The sequence below is a fragment of the Urocitellus parryii genome, chromosome 12 (assembly GCF_045843805.1).
Source record: "Urocitellus parryii isolate mUroPar1 chromosome 12, mUroPar1.hap1, whole genome shotgun sequence".
NCBI lineage: Eukaryota > Metazoa > Chordata > Mammalia > Rodentia > Sciuridae > Urocitellus > Urocitellus parryii.
In genome coordinates, this window is record NC_135542.1 from 3,953,794 (window position 1) to 3,978,156 (window position 24,363).

At 33.7% G+C, this 24,363-nt stretch overlaps 1 protein-coding gene across 4 annotated transcripts in view; it reads right to left on the minus strand.

Annotated features, from left to right (window-relative positions):
• The window catches only part of Ccdc138 (coiled-coil domain containing 138), a 60,877-nt gene that overhangs the window by 15,003 nt on the left and 21,511 nt on the right, over positions 1-24,363 (minus strand). For all 4 annotated transcript variants that reach the window (XM_026380229.1, XM_026380227.1, XM_026380225.2 and 1 more), the window contains 6 exons: positions 23,497-23,616; positions 20,925-21,002; positions 20,711-20,818; positions 19,705-19,869; positions 7,636-7,752; positions 3,072-3,264 (listed from right to left, as the gene is read on the minus strand). In XM_026380229.1, the coding sequence (XP_026236014.1) occupies positions 3,072-3,264; positions 7,636-7,752; positions 19,705-19,869; positions 20,711-20,818; positions 20,925-21,002; positions 23,497-23,616 (781 nt within the window). The remainder of the gene's footprint in view (positions 1-3,071; positions 3,265-7,635; positions 7,753-19,704; positions 19,870-20,710; positions 20,819-20,924; positions 21,003-23,496; positions 23,617-24,363) is intronic.

Here is a 24,363-nt window from a genome sequence, read left to right on the forward strand (position 1 = left end):
TCTTCCTATATGTTCTATATTTTTGAGTTTTTTAACAAGGTACTGTCACTCAAATGTTACCTTCATATTCTTTACCAAAAGTTAATCTGTTGATCTTAATCAGTGTAAGATAAGGTTTTCCTTTATTTAATCTAAATGGCAGCTTAAAAAAGTAATTAGAAACTCTTTGCCATAATTGCCATCTAAAGATGAACTCCACTGCCCAGCTCTGAGCCTAGGCTAACTCTATGCTCTGAATAAGGTGCAGAAGAAATGACACCATGTGCTCAGGATCCTACTTGCATCTCTCACTTTTCAGCTAGGAACTTTTCTGACATAGTGAAAATAAAGGCCAACCAAGTACAGGGAGCACAGCCCAGAAAAACTAGTCAGCTGAGTCCAGCCCAAATTATCAATCTTAAAAATTGTGAGCTAATAAATAAAATGTTGTAAGCCCCATAAGTGTTTGCTTGTTTATATACCAATAGACAGCTAATGTGATACCTTAATTCTGACCTCAAGTAAAATCAAATATTTAAACAATATAAACAATAATGATGTCTGTTGATAATAGATAGCTACTATTAAGCTAGAATTTAATATTGCTGGTCATGGAGGCACATGCCTTTAATCCCAGTAAGGAGGATTGTATATTCAAAGCCAGCCTGGGCAACTTAGTAGACCTTTTCTCAAAATTTTAGAATAACTGTTTGTTCTTTCTGTTCTATTAGTTTTTGCTTCATGTTATTGGTACATAAAGAATTATGATGTCCTCTTGATGATATGACCACTTAATCATGATATGATAACCCTTACCTCCAATAATAGTCTTCGCTCTGAAAGTTACTTGGACATCCAATCAGATAAGCTTACTAGCCGTTTTTTTTAATACATTTTAATTGTCAATGGATCTTTTATTTATTTATATGTGGGGCTGAGGATGGAACCCAAGGCCTCACAGATGCCTGGCAAGTGCTCTACCACTGAGCCACAACTCCAGCCCATTAGCTTTTTAATTAAAGTGTTTATCTCCTTTGATGGCATTTTAGCTATATCTCTTCTCTTTTATTGGCTCTTTCATAGGTTGTTTTAGGTTTTATACAAGAGCATCCTTGAATTAATAATTTACTCTTTTCCAGCAGTCATACTTCATGGGTTTTTAAGATGATCAGCATGTCCAATAATGTACTGAACAAATATGGTGACTAGGAACACATAATTCTCTCCTGTTTTATTTCCCCATTTTAAATAAATATTCCTTATTGTATTTTTCACCTTTTCATAGTTTATCAAGGATAAACATGACATTCTATCAAGCTATGTTGATACATGATTTTGAATTTTTTCTTAATTAAATGGTTAAAATATTTCCTTATACTAATGTGGCACTGAATTTCTGATATCAACTTTATTGGATCTGATGAATATGTGGCTATGGTCTGATAAAACTTCATTCATCCATACAAGTGTGTAAACACATAAGTTCTTGAGATAGGACTGCAGTAAACTTTACTTTGGGCTGATTGTCCCTTTCTTTTATTTTCATTTTTTTTTTTATACTAGAGATTGAACCCAGGGGCACTTACCACTGAGCTATAACCCAATGACCTTTTTAATTTTGAGACAGGTTTTGCTAAGTTGCTGAGGGTCTTGTTCAGTTGCTGAGGCTCAAATTTGTGATCCCCTTGCCTCAGCCTCCTGAGTCATTGGGATTAACAGGCATGCGCCACCATGTCTGGCTCATAAATGACCTTTCAAACACTTACCAGCCTATTATAATTTTGAGAACCATAACTAAGAAGGTAGGATTATAACTTTTTGTTTTTTCATTAGTTCTATAGCATTAGAAGAAGTTCTATACCATTTCCATTAGTTCTGTAACTATTTCATACCATACAGAACATACTTCAGAGAAAGAAGTCAAATTAAATTACTGTCACTACCCATTTAAAGAAACCCATTCTGAGTCATATAATTTCACAAACACAATAGATATAAAACTGATATATTTATTGCTTGACTACACTGGCATGACTCACTCACAAAAGTTCTCATATTTAATGATCCAGAATGATAACTGGTTACAGGTAATAATTTAAAATATATCAATTAAGTTGACATTATATATAATTAAGCTGCACACCTATAATCCCAGCAACTGAGGAGGCTGAGGCAGGAAGATCACAAGTTTGCGGCCAGGTTGGCAATTCTGTCAGACACTGTCTCAAAATAATAAATAAAAAGGGGAGGGGATGTGGTTCAGTGGTAGAACATCCCTGATTCAATACCCAGTATGGAAGGGAAAAATTATGGTCAATTTTGGTTGAAGCATTTTTTTTCTTTCTCTCTCTTCTTCCCCCTCCCACTACTCTCTTCATTTCTTCTTTCCTTGGTAATGCTGAGGATTGAGTCCAGGCCTTGCACACGAAACATTATTTTTAATTGATTTATTTCTTTATATACCGTTTATTTCATTCTTATATATTACTGCTAGGTACAGTGGGATAAACAAGTCTTCATCCTCAGCAAGCTTACAAACTAGTGCAGCTGTGATAAGCATTTGTGATACAGGGCCAGGTAATAATTTCATAAACTTCAGAAGCTACACAGTCTATGTTGCCAACTATTCAGCTCTGCTGTTTGAAGGGCAAAGAGAGTCAGAGACAAGACATTACAAACAAGCACGGCTGTGAGAGAAAATTTATTTACAAAACAGATGGTGGACCCAATATGCTCTATGAGCTATAGTTTGTCAACTTGGTGGTCTAGCAGAAAATAATGATCTAACAATTTAGTTTATTCCAATTTATGTGACAAATGTAACAAGAGTTGTAAGCAAAGGGTGCTATTAGAACATGACCTAAGAGAATCAACCAAGACTTCTGGGAAGAAGCAACAATCCAACAAAGACTTGATTTTCTCAAATTCAGCAAATAAAAGTTGATTTTTAAATAATGTGCCACCATTATAAAATAACCCAAAATCTCATTCTGAAAATTAAGAACATATTTGATTATAAAACAATTACTTTATTATATGGTTATCTCTCCTGTTTACTAAAAATTACTCTGTAAGCATGCTTGAAAGCTTACCTTGAGTGACTGTTTTGAGAACAATTAAGGTTGACAAAAATCTCAATGGTAAATTGGAGTTCTTAAAGAAAGCAGCTGTTTTTGGTTTATTTTCCACAGAATGTTCTAAAGAATTATCCTGAATTCCTTTAATTACTACTCCTTTAAATATATCTTCACCCAATCTTCTCAATGTTGATGTCATAGTTGAATGCTGTTAAAAATTAGTACAATCTTAGTGTATTTGTTCATGCTCAGAAAACATCTATTTTAAATACTGCAATCAAACTAATGAACTGAAAGTAAATGAATTTGTTATTTGAAAAAATGAGCTGGGCGTGGTGGCATTTTCCTTTAATCCAGTGGCTCATGAGACTGAGGCAGGAGGATCACAAGTTCAAAGCCAGCCTCAGCAAAAGTGAGGCACTAAAGCAACTCAGTGAGACCCTGTCTCTAAATAAAATACAAAATAGAGCTGTGGATGTGGCTCAATGGTCTAGTGCCCCTGAGTTCAATCCCTGGTACCCAGGTAAAAAAAAATAAATAAATAAATAAATAAAAGAAACAATTGAAAATATTCAAGACTGGAATTCGACTACAATCAACTTAAAAGTAACTAAGTATATGTATTTTTCTAAAACATGTAAAAACAAGATCAAGCTGGGGATACAGTTCAGTAGGTAGTGCTTGCCTCGAATGCACAAGGCCCCGGATTTAATCCCCAGCACCACCAAAAAACCCCAACCAAACAAACAAAACTCTTGAGAAATAATGGCTAAAACATCCAAGACATGGCAAAAATATATACTCTATATAGAAATAAAAAAGCTAAGCAAATCCCAAACAGGATAAATCCAAAGAGATCAACACCAAGACCTATCATAGTCAAAACTACAAAAACTACCAAAAAAAGAAAAAAAGAAAGAAAGAGAGAGAGAGAGAAGGAAAAAGAAAAAGAAAAAAGAAGGAGAAAGAGAAATGGCATTTTACATGAATGGGGAAAACAACTCAAATGACAATAGATTTCTTATCAGAAACCATGGAGGTGAGAAGAAACTGGCACATGTCTAAAAAGCCAAACGTTCAAAAGAAAAAAAAAACCCAACTCATCGCAAAATCCAATTCCCAGTGAAAGTACCCTTCAGAAATGAAAGGAAAATCAAGATGTCAAATGAAGAAAAATAGGAGAATCTGTCATCAGCAGATCTATTCTAATAAATAAAGAGGTTCTCTTAAACAGAAAGGAAAGGATAAAAGAACATCAAGAAAAAGAAAAGAACACAAAAAGAAAAATATACAATGGACTTTTATTCCCTTCTTGAGTTCCTAAACTGATGGGTGAACCAAAAAGTAATAACATTTCATACGGTTCTAATTATTATTATTATTATTTTTAATTGTTTTAGTACTGGGACTGAACTCAGGGCACTTAACCACTGAGCCACATCCCCAGCCTTTTAAAAAATATTTTTTATTGGCGACAGGGTCTCACTGAGTTGCTTAGGGGCTTGCTAAGTTGCAGGCTGGGCTTGAACTTGTGGTCCTCCTGCCTCAGCCTCTCGAGTTGCTGGGACTACAGGCATGCACCACCATGCCTGGCTACAGAAGAAATATTTAGCATGATTATATTATAAATAAGGGAGGTTAAGGGATGAAAAGAGATGTAATATGTATCTATTTTACTCAAACTGGTAAAATGATGTATCAGACTAGTAAGTGACTCATATATAATACCAAGAACTACTAAAAAAGCTACACAAAGAGATGTACCCCAAAGATTTTATAGATAAATGAAAATGGAATTCTAAAAACTATTCAAGTAATCCACAATACAGCAGGAAAAAAAACCCCAAAAAATGAGAAACAGATGAAACCAACAAACAAGAAATAAAGTGACAGGGCTGGGGCTGTAGCTTAGTGTCAGGTGCTTGCTTTGCACCCAAGCACTGGATTTGATCCTTACTTAGCACCACATAAAATAAATAAATAAATAAATAAAAACAAGGGGCTAGGGTTGTGGCTCAGTGGCAGAGCACTTGCCTAGCATGTGTGAGACACTGGGTTTGATTCTCAGCACTGCATACAAATAAATAAAAATAAAGGTCCATTGATACATTAAAAATTTTTTAAAATAAATAAATAAATAGAATAAAGGCCTGCTGTCCTTCTACAACTACAAAAATAAAAAAAAAAAATGAAAAAATGAACTAAGATGACGGTTTGAGCCCTAAAATGAACAATAGTTCAAACTGAACAAATAAAACAGAGATGACAAAACATTTACAAGCAAATCTAGTCATGCTACTTACAAAAACTCAATTCAAATATAAGCAGGTCAAAGGAAAAGAATGGAAAAAGATATACCATGAGAACATGAATCCAAAGGAAAGCAGAAGTGGCATATCAGTTAAAGTGATTTCATAAGCAAAGAAAATGACCAGGAAAAAAGGACTTAAAAAAAATAAAAGGATCACTCCATCAAGAAGACATAACAAAGCCAGGCATGGTGGCGCATGCCTATAATTCCAGCAGCTCAGGAGGTTGAGGCAGGAGATCTCGAATTCAAAACCAGCCTCAGCAAAAGCAAGGTGTAAAGTAACTCAGTGAGACCCTGTCTCTAAATAAAATACAAAATAGGGCTGAGGATGTGGCCCAGCGGTTAAGAGCCCCTGGTGGGGGTGGGGTAGGGGAGTGAGGGGGGAATACATAACAATCCTAAATATATATGGACAAAACAACAGAAAAATCAACAAAACAAAAAGATAATCCTTGAAAGAACAATGAAAAAGACAAACTTCTAGGGGAGAAAAAAAAAGAAAGAAAAAGCCAAATTCCTATATCTGGGATAAAGTAGGGCTATCACTATAAACACTTAAGATTTCAAAAAGATAATATTGTGATAAACCCTACACAAATAAATTTGACAAGAAGACAAAATAGTTCGGTTCCTCAAAAAGCACAAACTAGACAGGCACAGTGGCACATGCCTGTAATCCCAGCAGCTTCAGAGGCTGAGGTAGGAGGATTCCAAATTCAAAGCCAGCCCCAATAAAAGAGAGGTGCTAAGCAACTCAGTGAGACCCTGTCTCTAAATAAAATACAAAATAGAGTTGGAGATGTGGCTCAGTGGTCAAGTGCCCGTGAGTCCAATCCCTGGTACCAAAAACAAAACAAAACATAACAAAAAACACAAACTACTACAAGTCACCAATATGATTACAATAGTCCTATAACTATAAGAAAAATAAATTCAAAATTTAAAACCTCCTCAGAAGCTGGGGTTGTAGCTCTGTTGTAGAGCACATACTTAGCATGTGTGAGGCACTGGTTTGATCCTTAGCACCACATGTCCATAAAACAACTAAGAATTAAAAATAAATTAAATAAAACCTCTACAAAAAGAAATAGTGAGGTCCACATAGTTCACATGCAGAAGTCTATCCAATATTTAAAGAATTAACACTAACTCTAAAAAATTTCTTCCAGAAAATATAAAGAGTGAGACAATTCCCATTTTTATAAACCCAACATTACCCTGATACAAAACCAAAGCTCAAAACAAAGAAAACCACAGACCAATATACCTCATGAATGTAAACGTAAAAAATCCTTAACAAAATAATAGCAAGCATAATTCTTGTTTATTGCTGAATTCAACACCAAAACCAAATGGGCTTTATGTCAGGGATGCACAGCTGATTCAATGCTTAAAAGTCTATGTAATATACATTATATGACCTTATCAATTAATACAAAAAATTAATTTGAAAAAATCCAATAATAAACCTATTCATAATAAAACCTCTGAAAATAGGAATCAAGGGGAATTAACTCAAATTGATAAAAAGCATCTATAAAAATTCTATGTTAATATATACTTAATGGCATAGATTAAAGGTTCCCCCTAAGGTGGAGAACAAGGCAAAGACATTGCTCTCACCACAATGTACCATCAGTATAGTGCCAGAAATTCTAGCTAATGCAATAAACTATGAAAAGGAAACTAAAGGCATACAAATTAAAAGGGAAAACAAAACAAAAGATACCTTGTTTATATTTGAGATAACATGACTATTTCTATAGAAAATCCGAAGGATTCTCTATAAGAAACTACTAGAACTACTAATGTCAAAGAAACAGGACACAAACAGAAAAATCAATTATATTTCTACATGCTATCAACACACATATGGACATCAAAATTAAAAAGAGAATACCAATCAAAATCACATAAAAATTTAAATACTCAGCTGAAAACTCACACAGAGGCATTCTATGCAGAAACTACAATGCCATGAAAGAAATCAAATTCTATATAAGCAAAGAGGCGATTTGTGTTCATAAATTAGAACATACAACACAATAAAAATGTCAATTCTCCACTTGATATATGCGTTTAATACAATTCTTATCAAAATCTCTGCAAGACATTTTATAAATTCAGAAGATTATTCTCAAATAAAGAAAATATGCCAAAATATATACATATACACAAATATATATATAATACACACATATAAACAAAAATCGAGAATTAATACTAATTGAAGTATTCTGTGAAAATAGGTTCCTATTAGTCATTTACCTGTGTTCCACCATCTAGCTGTCGTAGAGACCAATATATAAATTTTACAAAAGGCTCATGAAATTTGGCATTCACAAATGGCATCCACTGTAGCTGCTCTGTCATCACAGGCAAAAGCTAAATATAAAATGATAGAAAATATAAAGGTGCAGCAGTTTTAGATGTCTAGAATTAACCTCCAAAATCTTCCAAACATTAACTAAAATAAAAAATAATAATAATTTTTAACAAAAAAGTTCAAATTCCACATACAACAGAATTTGGCAATTTGCACTTGAAATTGTAAGTATGTACTGGGTATAGCGGCACATGCCTGAATCCCAATGACCTGGGAGGCTGAGGCAAGAGAATTACAAGTTCAGGGCAGCCTCAGCAATTTAATAAGGCTGTAAGTAAACTTAATGATATCCTGACTCAGAATAAAAAACAGAGGGGATGTAGCTCAGTGCTAAAGTGCTCCTGGGTTCAATCCCCAATATCCATTCCCCAAATTTATGTATGTATATTTGCTCTCATACAGCAATAGCACATCAAGGGATTTAAGGAGATTAACCTTAATATACATAACCTTTGATGCTTAAATGGTAAAATACACATATAGCCTTTAAAAATGATAACCTAAATTTATTTATTATCACAGAATATTCTATAGCAAGCATAATAAAGAATCCAATCTATATAAAACATGTCTATTTAAATTTATAGTGAAAAAGATACATGAAAGAATATTTTTTAAAAATATTAAAGGTTGGATTTTAATATCTTGAGTAATATTTACTTTCTTCTTTACACATCTATATTTTCATAATTAATATGCCAACTTGTAAAAATAATTTAAAAATTTTAAAAGATGTTGATGATGTTTGCTTCAAAAGTATGTCATTTTGTTAAATGACTTCAAAGACCATAAAGATATATCTTAACACTCTGATAAAATAACACTGCTTCTGGAATATTAATTAGCCTAAGAAAATCACTGAAAATATACCCTTGCAAAACCACATGTACAAATATAAATATTTATTTATAACAACATAAGCCTAAAAATAAGTTATTGGTAATAGGGAAATTTTAAATCAACTTTACATCCAGTGGACTAAAGATTATGGATGTACTGTTACTGTACTTATGCATATTTTCTACATAGTATTATGATGTTTTGATTTTTTTTGTCTTTTTTCCAGTTTATTGGGGCATAATTTACAAAATGTATATATTTAAAATATACAATATGATGGTTTATATACATATTGTGAAATGCTAATAACTATCACTTCATATAATTACCTTTTTTGTGGTGAGTAATTTCAAATATAAAATGTTATTATTAACTACAGTCACCATGCTGTACATTAGATCTTGGGAATTTATTCATACTACATTATTGAGATTTTGTACCAATAAAATCTGACCAACATCTTCCCATTTCCCCCAAGTCCTAGCCCCTCAAATCGACACCATTCTATTCCTTTTTTCTATGAATTCAACTTCATTGTAGATTTTGTAAAATTCCTTATATTTTTGATCATGTGTTATTTGTCTTTTTTATTAATTAATTAATTTTAATTAGGTATATGACAACAGAATGCATTTTGATTCATTGTACACAACTGCAGCATTACTTTTCATTTCTCTGGTTGTATATGATGTAGCATCACACCATATGTGCAATCATACATGTACCTAAGGTAATGATATCAATCTCATTCCACCATCTTTCCTGCCCCCAACCCCCTCAGAGAGAACATTTGGCCTTTGGTTTTTTGGGATTGGCTTGCTTTGCTTAGCAACCAACTCTATCCATTTACCTGCAAATGCCATAATTTAATTCTCTTTTAATGCTGAGTAATAGTCCATTGTCTATACAAACCACAGTTTCTTTATCCATTCATCTATTGAAGGGCATCTAAAACTTTCTAGCTGGAAAGACTGCCCCTCCCTGAGCCAGCCAATTCTTAGACAACAAAAGGCATACTTGAAGATGCCTTTGAGCTCATCAATCCAGAGTCAAACCTCCTCCATTTGACTCATGCCTTAATAAAATTAGTCTAGCTAGCCAGTCCTAAACTATTCACCCTGCCTAGTCTTTCCTTTCCTGCAGCACCCCAAAAAAACTCTGGCCTAATGCTTTCCCCTTATTTCTCTCTTCTGCCTTTTGACCACTCTGTTATCTTTCTCCTGTGGCTCTACACAGCCTGCAGTCCTCCTGCCTCTAAGACCTGTGAGTATATAAACTCTGTTGTTTTTTCTTCCCCTGAGCCTTCCTTCTGCTTTCTCATGTGGCTGCATCTGACTGAGAATATTATAAAAGAATACAAAACAATGAGCCAATAGGAACAATGTTAATGATAAATTAAGAAAAGCTAAGCCAGGATACAAACTCACATATACAATCACAGACATGACTAATAAGCTATGAAAATAAACGGTTAAAAGCGCATATTTGACCTTCCAAAGCAAGATCTGGAACTCCCTTCTTCTGAAATACTCTTCCTCTTCAGATTCTAGACATCAATGTCTCCTAGCTTCCCTTCTCCTTCTCTGGCTACTATTTACTAGTCTCTCTTGCTTATTTATTCTCATTTTCCTGATATTAAAATATTGGAGTTACTCAAGATTCAATATTAGCCACTATAAACTGATGATTCTCCAAGAGTTCTGGTCTCTCATGTCAATAGCTACTAGACACAATCCATTTTGACTTTTCAAAGCCATCTCAAACTCAACACATCCAAAAGAAACTTGTCAGATTCCCCTACATATTGAGATTTTTCCCCCCAAAAGTTCCTACTCTGAGTTACTTCTACCAACATCCATACAGTTGCAAAAGCCAACTTTGACACCTCAATTCTTACACGGAATCCATTAGCCAGTCCCATCAATTTTATTTCCTTCTTTCAAAATAGTCCAGTTCTAATTCTATACCTACCATCCCAATCCAAATTGCTACCTTATTTCACCTTAATTACTTAAGAGTTTCTTAATTATTCTCCCATCACAGACACTTGATTGACTCCCATCCTATCTCCACATAACAGCCAGCACAATCTTTTGAAAGAATAAACCTGATTCTATTTTCTGCCTGAAAGTTCTTCACTGGCTTCCTACTAGTGTTAAGGTATCATTTCCTATAATTGAAACAATAAAACCTCAAACAAAAAAAGAAAAAAATTACAGATATTTTATAATTTGAAAAATGTCCAAATAGTACTTTTATGGATGAATGTAATTTGATAACCATATACTCTGTTAAGATCACAATCTCAGTAAAATTTTATGTGTTAAAATCTCCCACCTCATTTTAATATATGACTGACTATAAAGTATTCCTGCCAGGAAGCAAGTTACATAACTTCACAAGGAAGCATTTAGAAAAATTAAGAATGTAAGACATTCAACAAATCTAGACTTTTCAACATAAGAACATGAAACATGAGAAGGGAGAGATAGGACATGGTAAAGTGTCCAAAATATAGAGATTTAGGAGTCACGAAGACCAAGAGTACCCTGTAGGCCTGATTGTATTGTTTCTGTTGAGGTAGTGGATTTTTTGAGACATAGTGAGGGAAAATCTAAATAAACTCTCCAAGCCTCACTTACTTTTAGTTACTTGCTTCTGAAGTTCAAATCACATAGCTGATAAATGTATCATTAGTCTTTCACTAGCTTTGCTGTAGATAGTGCTCTGACATGTGGGCTATGATGATGATGGTTGCCTACATTACCTTTCAAGGACTTGAAGGCTGCTTTTGTTAAAAGTACTAGTTGTTCACTTGGGCCTAGGAAGTATACAAAGGGTGACTAAACAGGGTGAAAGGTATGGCATCTTTGCCTTTATATTTTTGTCTGTATCCTTTGCTACCTTAATTTTTGGGTCAGATTATTTCTCTTCAACTCTACATTTAGACACATTAGTAGTTTAAGAAATGCTTGTTCAGAACTGGCAGTAAAAGGTTGATTTACCATAAAATTCCCTAATGTCTCTCTTCCCATTTCAACGCTAAAGGCACCAAGAAAAGAGTAACTACGATACTTTTAAGTTTTACAGGGGTATCATGATTAACAGATGGTCAACTACCAGGTTTTGCAATATCCAATTCCAGAGCATTAAACTGGTGCCTAGAAGACCCCAGTCATCAATCCATTCTTAACCAGATCAACCCCTCTTTTCCCCTTGTCTAAAGATAAATGGAGTTTTAAATTTGGGTAAAGATGGTATTTTGGGCCCAGCATTCTGGAGGCTAAGATAGGAGGATTGCAAGTTCAAAGCTAGCCTTAGCAACTTCGAGGTGCTAAGCAACTCAGTGAGACCCTGTCTCTAAATAAAATACAAAAATGGGCTAGGGATGTGGCTCAGTGGTCGAGTGTCCCTAAATTCAATCCCTGTTACCCCCCCCCCCCCGAAAAACAGATGGTCTTTTGGGGTCAGGCCTGTAATCCCAGCAACTTGGGAGGCTGAGGCAGGAGGACTGCAAATTCAAAAGCCAGCTTCAGCAAAAGCGAGGTGCTAGGCAACTCAGTGAGACCCTGTCTCTAAATAAAATACAAAATAGGGCTGCAGATGTGGCTCAGTGTTTAAGCATCCCTACATTCAAACCCCAGTAGCAAAAAAAAAAAAAGATGGTCTTTTGGGGTATTAGTTTACCTTCTCAGTTTTATTGGCTTAATGAATAAATCTTTTTCCTCATTCCAATAACTTGTTCTTGATTCACCCCTTTACCAGGTGAGTAAATGGACTTGGGGGTTCAGTACCTAGTTCACCACAACTGAACTTTTAAACTGTGCAATCCAGTGATTTTCAGAATATTAATAAAGTTGTGCAACCCATCACCACAACCAGTTTTAGAACACTTCTTTATGCTTCCAAAAAAATCTTACCATTAGCACCACCCCAACACTTTACCCCAACTCTCCAAATCAACCACTAATCTACTTATTGTCTATAGATTTTTCTTAAAAAATACATATTTTAGTTGTAGTTGGAAACAATACCTTTATTTATTTATCATGTGGTGCTGAGGATCGAACCCAGGGCCTCGCACATGCGAGGAGAGTGCTTTATTGCTGAGCCACAACCCCAGCCCAATTTTTCTTGATTTTTCATACACATTGAATCATACCATGTGGTCTTTTGTGAATGAACTGTTTCACTTATAATGTTTTCAAAATTCATGTTTTAACATGCATAAAATTTCATTCCTTTTTAATATCAAGTAATATTCCACTATAATAGATATAATATTTTATCTATCAACTTATTAGTTGGTTGACATTTGGGCTAGTTCTACTTGTTGGCTGTCACGTTTCTATGAACAACCATGTACATATTTTTGTGTGTATATATGCCTTCATTTTTCTTGACCACATACCCAGTAGAATTGCTGAGTTATAGGGTAACCCAACAATACATTTGAAAAAGCAGCCAAACTATTTCTCAAAGTAGCTATAGCATTTTACAATCCTATCAGCACTGTGTAAGAGTTTCAATTTCTTCAAATCTATAATCACCTGACTTTTTTTATATACACCATCTTGGTGATTATGAAGTAGTATATCATAGTTTCCATTCACATTTCCCTAATGACTAATGACGATAAGCACTATTTCATGTGCTTACTGGCCATTTATATATCTCTTGTAGATAAATGTCTATTCAAATTCATTGAGCATTGTCAGAGACCAGCTCAAACAGGGGGTCTCAGGAGACGAACGGATGGTGAGGAGTCGGCAAAAGTGGGGGTGGAGAAACAACACAGACACCAAAGTGAAGGTGTTGATCCCAATCTTTACTTGTGAGGTTGATCATATATACTTTTCATTTTGGCAGGCTCACAGTACTTTGTGGTTACAAAACAGGAATCATTATTCAAAGAAACAAAATATTACGTAGCTACAATTAGAATAGAAGAATGTATCTTGGCTTATGCATAAGCAAGCATTTGTACTTTCAGTTTGCGTTTTGCTTTGAGCTGTTTCTGCTTAGTTAACTTTTAATAATAGTTACAAATGTCTCAAACTATTGGCCTATACCTTGACTATTCTTTCTTGACTTACTGACTGGAACCGGTGCCATGGATACGGCAAGTGGTTGACTTGTTATTACTTTTAATCAAACAAAAGTAAAAGCACAAACCATTGTGCACAGGAACAAGAACAAGTTGCCCAGTACTAAACACTAATCTGTCTTCTTAACATTAATTTTTCTTCTCTAGATTTTAATTTAATTTCTCAAAAACTTCCTTGACAGGAATACAGGGAGTTTTTCATTAGACATTAACAATTTACGCTCCACAGCTGAATCATTACATTTAGAGCAAACAGATCTATTCTTAGAGAAGTATTTGCATTAATTGGGAAAGTCATGTTTTTTCCTTCATACTTAATGGTCCTATGAGAAATCGCAACTGTACTTATTAAAGGAATACAAAAACAAACCAGCCCATTCCCAGAAACATACTGTGCTCCTCCAGAGGATGGACGCCTTGCGCCATCCACCTCAGTAGGGCCTTGCCATTGCCTGAGTCAGGGGAGGGGCGCAGCAGAGCATATTGAGTATTTTTACTTGGTTAAGATTTTTTTTAAATACTCAGAATGGAAGTCCCTTATTCAATATGAAATTTGTAAATATTTTTTATTTTCAACAGGTTGTCCTTTTGCATTTTGATATCTTTTGCAGAATAGAAGATTCTTATTTTCAAAGGTCCAATTATTCTGTTGGTTTTTTTTGTTGTTGTTTAGTTGCTTATGCTTTTTGTATTATATTTAAGAAAACACTGCCTAGCTGAACATGGTGGCACATGCCTATAAACCCAGTGGCTCAGGAGGTCAAGGCAGGAGGATAGAGAGTTCAAAACAGCAGGGTGCTAAGCAACTGAGACCTTGTCTCTAAATAAAATACAAAAAATAGGGCTGAGGATGTGGCTCAGTGGTTAAGTGCCCCTGAGTTCAATCCCTGGTACTAAAAACCAAACAAATAACAGTGCCAAATCCAAGGTCACAAAGATTTACCTATATGTTTTCTTCCAAGTTTTGTACTTCAATCTCTTAACACATCTGGACTTTAGTAAGATCTTATATATATGGTTTAAGGCAGGAGTGTAACATTCTTTGTATGCTGTTACCCAGCTTTCTCAGCGTCACAATTTGAAAATCTATCCTTTTCTCACTGAACTCTTTTAGTACTGTGATAAAAATAAATTCATTGTAAACATGAAGATTCATCATTACTGGATTTGATTCTATCCCATTAATCAGTATGTCCAACCTTATGTCAGTACTACTTTATTCACTACTATAGCATTGCAGTTAATTTTAAAAATAGGAAGTAAGTATACTTCTTTTCTAAGCTTAATGTAGAATTCTGGGTCAATAGCATTTAGATGAATTTCAAGACCAACCTTTCAATTTTTGCAAAGAAGCTAGCTGGGATTTTTTTTTTCTTTTCTTTTTTTTTTGGGGGGGGAGAAGGCAGGGTGCTGGGGATTGAACCCAGAGCCTTGTGCATGTAAGGCAAACACTCTACCAACTGATCTATATCCCCAGCTCTAGCTGGGATTTTGACAAATATACTGACACTGTAGATTACTTTGGGGAGTACTGGCATCTTAAGAATATTGTCTTCCAGATCATGAGCAAGGATGTCTGTTCATTATTTAGAGCTTTTAAATTTCTTTTAACAATATTCTATGGTTTTCAGAATACATGTTTACACCCAAATTACAATAAGCTACTTACTGTATTTGTCCATGTATTTACCATCACCAGAGAATTTTGTATTTTCATATGGCTTCATATTTGTATCTAGTGTACTTTTATTTCAGCTTGAAAGATTCCCTTGAGAACTTCTTGTAGGACAGCTCTAATGTTTTTGTTTATCCAAGAAAGACTTAATTTATCGTTTATTTCTATTTTTTACCTTTGCACTTGGAATGTGCGATTCTAATGTCTTCTGGCTTACAAGGGCTTTTTCCAATAAAATTTCTATACAGATTCCTTTGTGTGTGACAAGTTACTTTTCTCTTGCAACTGTGTCTTGACTTTCAAGATCCTTTTGTCTTTGACTTGAAAATTAGATTATATTGTGCCTTAATGCAGGTCTCTTTGGATTTCTTAGTTGGAGTGTCTTCAGCTTCTTCAATTTAGATGTCTACTTCTTTCCTCAGAAAAAGCACTCCTCAGTCATTAATTCCACAACTAAGCTCTCTACCCCTTCTCCTTCTCTCTTCTTGTTTTTGAGACTTCCATAAGGTGTATATTAGTCCACATGGTGGTATTCCATGAGCCCTTTGTTCTCATTACTTTTCTTCAGTTTTTTCCCTTCGCTGTTCTTGACTGATTACATACAAATGACCCGTCTTCTAAGTTTGCTGATGCTTTCTTTTCTTTTGTCTGATCAAGTCTGATACTGAATTTTTCAGATCAGACACTGTATTCCAGTTATGGTTTAGATATGAGACATCCCCAAAAAAACCCATGTGTGAGGCAATATAAATAAATTTAGAGGTGAAATGATTGGGTTTTTAAGAGCATTAGTCTGATAAAAACATGAATCCACTTGAACAGATTAAACGGGTGGCGACTGTAGACACTCAGGGTATGGCTGGAGGAGGAGGAGGTCATTGGGGTGCCTTTACGGTATGTATTTTTTCCTTGGTGAGTGCAGCTTTCTCTGCTTCCTGACTGCTATGTTCTGGGCACTTTTTCTACTTTACACCCTCCCACCATGATGTTCTGCTCTACTTCAGGCCCAGAACAATGGAGTCGGCTATCTAGGAACAGAGACCTCTGAAAACTTTTGATTGCCAATAAAATTTTCCTCTTCTAAAATTGCTCGTCAGGTCTTTTGATCACAGTGGTGAAAAAGCCGATTGAAGTGATCCTTTCTTATTATTTCCATCTTTTGCTGATACTCACTTTGTTCATGTATCATTTTCCCAATTTTGCTTCCACTGAGTATTTTTAAGACAGTTTTAAAATTGTCAGAAGCTTCAGAGATCAACATTTCCTTAAGGTCAGTATCTGGAACTTGTTTTGTTCATTTGACTGAACTAATATCTTTGTTTCTTTGTGAAACAAGAATGCTTTGTGATTCTCATCCCCCACACCCCACGCCCAATTTGAGCATGTGAAAAACCACCACCTTTCCAAGTCTGTACAACTAGCTTCATGAAGGGAAGACCTTCACCACGAGCCTAGCTAGAGGCTTTAAGATCTTTCAAACCTTTTCTGGGAGATATGTCTTCTGTAGGCCCATGTACTTTACATTGTCTTGAATTCTTCAAACAGCCTTTCTTGTTTCTTCTCAGAAGCCCATAATCCCTGACTTCTTTGTGCAGAAATACAGATCTCTGAAGCTCTAACATGGTATAGCGTTCACCTGTTTTGTGCAGTTTCCAAGCTATGCCACCATTTTCTTCAGCACTTTTGAGTCAAGACAAAAACCAGTGCTGTGAACAGCCCTGAGACAAGCCCAAACATTGACTACACAGTCCATTCTTTTGTTCCCACTCTAAAGTAGGATCTAGGATATGGGAGTTTCCTCCTGGTTGCATTGTAGTATATATGGGGAGGGACATGGACATGCAAAATTCCACATTTTTTCCTATTCCTTTTGATGGATTCCCTTTTCAGCTATTCACTGACCTGTCTGGTATAGCGCTTCAACTTGTCTCTGGAGAGTTCTCACAAACATGTTCTGGTCTACATATTATAGTTAATTTGTTGTTTCCAGGGGATTACAAGGGTTTGGATTTCCTAGTTTACCATCTTGATGCATAGTCCTAGGACCACAATTTTATAACCATTAATTGTAACACATCTAATCTTGGCAGATTATACTTCATGTTACTACAATGTTTCATTCTCAATTTCTTTGGAAACATCCCACTCATCTACTTTTGAATCACATAAGAAAATAAGTTTTGTAAGGTATACCTGGTCTAATCATCTATCTAAAGTACAACATTTAATCCCCAATGGCTTTTTTTGTTTTTAAGTACTGAAGTCACAACTGTGATAAAATACATAACCAAATGTGTCAGAAGGATCTAAAGGTAAATTTCTGAAGAGATTATTCTTCAAAACTACTTTTGAGTTACACTAGTATTCTTAGAATAAATATAAGACAAAGTGGTTTGTACTTTAATCCTCTTATTCTCATACCAAAGAAAAAAAGTTTTTTAAAAAAGAGTTTCATTATTTTAAAATCAGAAAATATGAATGATATGAATACTTGCTTAAGTTGCCTATAATTATTCAATTCACTAGTTCATTAATTGGATACTATGTATCTTTTTCTTATTCTATTAAGACTATCCATAAGCTTTAAGATTGTTTTACCTTTATTAACATATTAGTAAGATGAAATAGTATTTTAGATATAAGAACTTATGCTCAGCAAAAATTGCAAATCCCAATTAAGTTAATGAATATCTTTAAAGATGATAAAACTAGTCCTGAGGCATATCTGCTATAAGTATTATATTCTCATGCTATTAAACTGATGTAGAGTCTTATATGATCCAGATTCCATTTTCTGAAATTGTCAATTGTTAGCTTTAATGTATTATGACTGTGCTTTCACATCATCTAGTCCTACAGAATGGAATTTCTCTGCTGAACTTGAATACTGTGGGCCTTCCTAATTAACAGATATTCTAAGGTAAGGTTAGAATTGGTAGAGGGGAATACCTGATGTAGGTGATAAAAATTCTATACAAAGGTTGTTTGCTCCCCATCACTGCTGTAACAAACTACCACAAACTTAATATTTAAACAACCAGGAAGTCTGATATAGATCTCAGCTAACCAAAATCATGTCGTCTACAGAAACTACGCTCCTTTCTGGAGGCTGGGTATGATCCATTTCCTTGGATAATCAGGGAGCTGGAAGAAGTGGTAGGAGTGAGATCACCATATCTTTGTTGACTTGTGAGATAACAGCAATTTCTAGCTTCTAGAAGCCATCCACATTCTATCACTCGTGGCCCTTCATCTTCAAAGCCAGAAATAATGATGGGTTATCTCTCTGACTGACACTTCTTTTTTTTTCCACTTTTCACCTTTTTTTAGTTGTACATAACAATGGGATTTGTTATTACATATTTGCACACATACACAATATAACAATGTAATTTGGCCAATATCACTTATACTTCTGACTCTTCTGGATTAAAGACTCCTGTACTTACTGGACCTACCCACAATATTCAGTAATCAATTTTCAACTTTGGCCACATAGCACAGAATATTGACAAGTTCTAAGGATTAAGATATGAACATCCTTGGGGCCATTATTCTACTTAGCATAAAAAGACGTTTAGAAGAAACATTTTAAGTCAGAATGAAAAATGGAAATAATTTTCTTGAAACTTTGACTTACACTGAGTAATCATGACATTATTCCTGAAAATATATAAATACAAACAAAAAACTTTAATGTCTTCTCTTAAAATTTTTCATGTATTTCTTTTCTTTTTTAAAAAAATGTGGTGCTGAGGATTGAACCCAGTGCCTCACACATGGTAGGAAAGCGCTCTACCACTGAGCCACAACCCCAGCCCCTTTTTCTTATGGAATCTAACTATCAATCTCTAAATACCTTTTATCCTACTTAGAAATCATTAGTATCAATATTCACTTTAACATCTGTAATATAAGAAGTTCTTTCTCTTTGATTAGAATCCCCTTGAAAATAAACCTTTAACCCTTCATGCCAAAAGACAAAGTAGGCTCCAGTAAGTTCTGAATTCTAAAATTATATGTAGGAGGAATTGTCCACAACATTGAATATTTGTAATTCTAATTACTATACTATACCACTTTTGGAATATGTTGTTAATGTCTTATCTCTACTTTTAAAAAAGATAAATTCCTATTATGTTAAGAAAACTATAAGGATGAATTAGTTTTAATAGGGTCCAAAATGAAACTTTTTGAAGTGACTATTAGTATGGTCATTTTTCTAGCAAAAATGCTTTCAATATTTTTCACTTGTAAAATATCAAAGGCTTTTCCTTATTTAATTTTCATATCTACTGAACCATATATTTCAAATTTAAAAAAACAAACCTTTACACACTTTTCTTGAATATCATTTTGCTGAGAAGCAGATTTGAGTACTGGCTTTTCACCATCCATACCAGATTCTTCATGTTTTACTTTGCTCAGGTGATGTTCTGAAATCCAGTCCATGAAGACAGTTAGAAGTTCATATACTTGCCCATTGAGTGGTACCTATATGTCAAAAATTAAACCAAACACTTATTTCAGCTTATAATCTCACCAAAGTTCAAAGACAAGCTTTAAAATTGATGTGATTATAGAAGAATTTACCTAATGTGCTTTAAGCATATTTTAGATATTTTTTAATGGACAGAGCTTCTCCAAACAAGCAAAAGAAATTCCGATTAAAATACATCCTACTAACATTAAAAACATTAATGCTGGCTAAGATAAGGAAGAAACATTAATGAATGTAAAAGAGCTGAACTTTATAAGAATTTTAATAGAAGTTCTTGATTCAAGTTTGATAAGACAGAAAAGTGAAATTGGCTTTAACTCTATAGTATGAATCGTCATATCTAAAAGATTCTAACTAATCTGAACGTTTCCAAAGTTAAACAAATTCCACTATGGGAATTCATATTTTCCTCGACTCACAGAAGTTACTCTCTTTGTCTTTATGCTATAAATTCTATCAACATGATATGCAAAATTATAAAAAGTCATTATTAACCTTAAGTTCTTATGATTTGTGTTATTGTACCTGAAACACTGCTGAACAAAATAGTTTTTGCCAATAAAAATGTGTTTGCAATACTCTAGAGATTTATTTCTAAAAGAATACCAAAAAGAGGGCTGGGGTTGTAACTCAGTAATGGAGCACTCGCCTCGCACGTGCGAGGCCCTGGGTTCAATCCTCAGCACCACATAAAAATAACTAAATAAAATAAAGGTATTATGTTCAACTACAAATAAAAAATAAATATTAAAAAAAGAATATTTGCTAAATGAAAGAAAAATATTAGAAGACAAGATAAATTTTCCATTTAAGAAATTTTCAGTCTCATCATACCTTAGAAGTTTTAGAAACTGGTACTTTTTCTTGTTTTACACTTTTCATTTCATGAGGAACATGGGAATTTTCTTTCAATCTCTGCACTGACATAAATTCATACTTCCTCTGCAACAGTACACATCCATGAATTAAAGAATGGTTGTATGAAAAGTAAACAAATCCAAATGTAATTATGTTAAAATACACTTGTGAGGAAGAGCAGACAACCTACCTGTAAGTTATCCAGACGAGCTTGAACTCTTTTAGCTTGAAGCTCCATCTTCCTGTTTTCTTCACTTACTTCATTTAACTAGGAAGGGAAAAGTTAGATATTTCAAATATAAAACTTTTCATATTAAAATATTTCTCAATCTGATCTACTTAAGCAAGCAATGGAGCAAAACAGAGGTAGCATTCATGATTAACTAGGTCAGAGCTAAAAGTCACCATTTTCCCCTAAATATTAATAGCATCTAGGAAAGTTTACTTCATTCTATGAAAAATTTGCAAGACTCCTAACATCTTAAAGGCACATATTGTAGTGAGAAATGTTTTTTCAAGAAAAACTTCTATTGAACTACAACATATATATATAAAGAAGTGTAAAAATCTTTTAAGTATGCAAGTACCATGAGTTATTCAGGTTATAACATGTATCTAATTAATGGGAAGAACTGATATCTTTACAACATTGAGTCTTTTTATCCATGAACATAATATATCCTTCAATTTACTTAGGTTTTATTTTTAATTTACTGTTTGTAGCTTTCAGCATAGTTGTCTTACACATCTTTCTTTAGATTTATTCCTGGGTAACCAATGATTTTTTATGATACTACCTCTGGAATCTTTCAATAAATAACAATTAATACTTTATTGTTGCTATTGACATATAGAAATACACTTGATTTCTGTATGGTAATCTTACATCCAGAGTCTGCTAAATTTGCTTATTCATTCTGAGTTTGTCTATATACTCCTTTGGATACTTATGTTATGTATGTAAGTATATAATTATGTCATCTATGAATGACTATTTTTTTTCCTTTCCAATCCTTTCTTCCCTTTACTGAATCACAAAGATGTCATTAAAATGTTCGACAAGTGTCAACAGCAATCACCTTTATTTTGTTCTTATTTCAGAGAAAACTTTCAATAACTTACCATTGGGTATTATTTTATTGTAGTTTTTTTGTAGGTTCTCTGTGAGGACTTAAGAAATTTTCTTCTATTACTATTTGTTGTTATTGAATTTCATATCAATTGAAATTATCATACGATTTTTCTTTTCCTTTATTCAGATGTTAATTTTCAAGTGTTAAATCACCCATGTTTTCCTGAACTAAATACCATTTAGCTGTATTATTCTTATGTATGACTAGATTAAGTTTGCTAATTTAAATAATTTTTGCATGTATATTCTTAAGAGACTGGTCTGCATTTTTTCTTTCTTATAATGTCAAGATTTAGATTCAAGGTTATTCTGGGCTCAAAATTAATAATTAAGGGAGATTTCCTCTTCTTGTTCTAGGTTTAAGATAAATGATATTTCTTCCTTAAAAGCCAACCTTCAGGACTGGGGATATAGCTCAGTTAGTAGAGTGCTTATCTCACATGCACAAGGCCCTGGGTTCAATCTCCAGCACCACAAAAAAATAAATAAATAAATAAGAGAGAGACTGGGGTTGTGGCTCAGTGGTAGAGAGTTCACCTACCATGTATGAGGCCCTGGGTTCAATTCTCAGCACTGCATATAAATAAATTAAATAAAGATCCATTGACAACAACAAAAAGCCAAACTTCAGTTTAAATTTTCCCCCTCTAACCACTTTTACGATTATAAATTTTCTTTAAAATTTATCCTTGTCAGTAACAATTTCTTGAATCTTTCACCAGTTTTGAAAAATTCTTGGCTATTATATTTTCACATATTTGGCTTTTGCTCTATTCACTCTTTCCTCTCTTTCTGGAATTCTCATATGTTAAAACTAATTATGTCCCACATATGTCTTTTCAAATTTTCTATTCTTTCTTCACCCAATTCTTTATTTTGAAGGCTTTTTGTGAAACTGTTCCAGTTCCTTAATCCTACCTACTGCTGTGTCTCATCTATGAGGTGTATAACAGCAGTTAAATAATGAGTATTAAAGGCAGAAATAAGTGTCTAAAATTTAATTATTTTAAATTATCAGGGTTTTTTCTTTTGCTTGTTTTTAATCTAGTAATATAGAACTACAAAAAATTTAAAACTTTAAAAAAATTTCAGCATTGGGAAAAGTGGTACAAGCCTGTAATTCCAGCTACTCAGGAGGCTGAGGCAAGCCAATCATGAATTTGAGGCTAGTCTGGGAAACAGCAAGATCCTGTCTCAAAGAATAAAGAAAAAAATTTCAAATTGTCAAATATCTAACTTGCTTTCCCATACAGAAGAAAAGGATACAAGAACTTAAGACTACTTTATTATATTTGTAAGCATTTCAAAATAAAACTAACATAAATCTAATTAAAATTTTCCCTAGCTGAAATGTTCTAATGCTGACTTAATTTTAAATAGAAAATAGAATTTTTAGAAGGTCTTATTACCCAAAATATATTAATATAGGTCTTATGCATGCCTGTAATCCCAGCAGTTTGGGAGGCTGAGACAGGAGGATGGCGAATTCAGACCCAGCCTCAGCAACAGTGAAGCGCTAAGCAATTCAGTTAGACTCTGTCTCTAAAAAAATTCAAAATAGGGCTAGGGATGTGGCTCAGTAGTCGAGTGCCCCTGACTTCAATCCTGGGTACTAAAAAATAGGTCTTACCTGTTTTTTTAAATTATCATTCAATTCTTTCAATGCATCAAAAGATGACCTCAGTCTCTTGCTATCTTTATTCCTTTTCTTAAGAACTTCAGTTAAGTGTTCAACTTCTGCATCATGTTGCTAGGAAGGAAAAAAGTCCAATCTAATAACTAGATAATGAACTCATATCACTAATGCTATTTAATATAAAAATTGTGTAATCAACCAAAGTAACAGCAAAACATCAAAAACATTTGTGAAAGACTCACACATATTATCATACAAATCAAGTAGCAATAATCTATTTTTTGATTCTGCTAAGAAAAATGCACCCAAACTAAGTCACTAGAATATTTTCTTTTTCATACCAAGGAATAACAAAACAACAAAGGGTTTATGATCTTTTCAAGAGACTAATAGGCAATTCACAGCTTTACAAATTAAAATGTAAGGTAACCTTAAGAAATACAAAAAATACTCCAGAGATGAGAACAGACTAATTATGTATTACCATATAGTGGTTAAAATTTTTGATGTCAAGTTTACATTTCACACAATGTTAAATACACAATAAAATTTCTTTGAGCCCCAACTATTTCTTTCCTGAATCAGTTTCAGGAATTATAAAAATCAATTTCTCCTCTATAATGACATTTAAATAAGATAAAATGTTTTAGATTTAACATATAAATACTTACTCTCAATTTATTCATAAAACATCTAAACAAGCAGGCATCTAGAAAAAATCAAGAAACTAAATTTCCTTCTAAATAATTATATAAATATCATTAAAATAAACCAGTTTTCTTTATACTTAACAAGAATAGTAGACAAATCTAAAAAAGAGAATCAAGAATAAAATTAGCATGAAGAGATCTGAAAATTTAA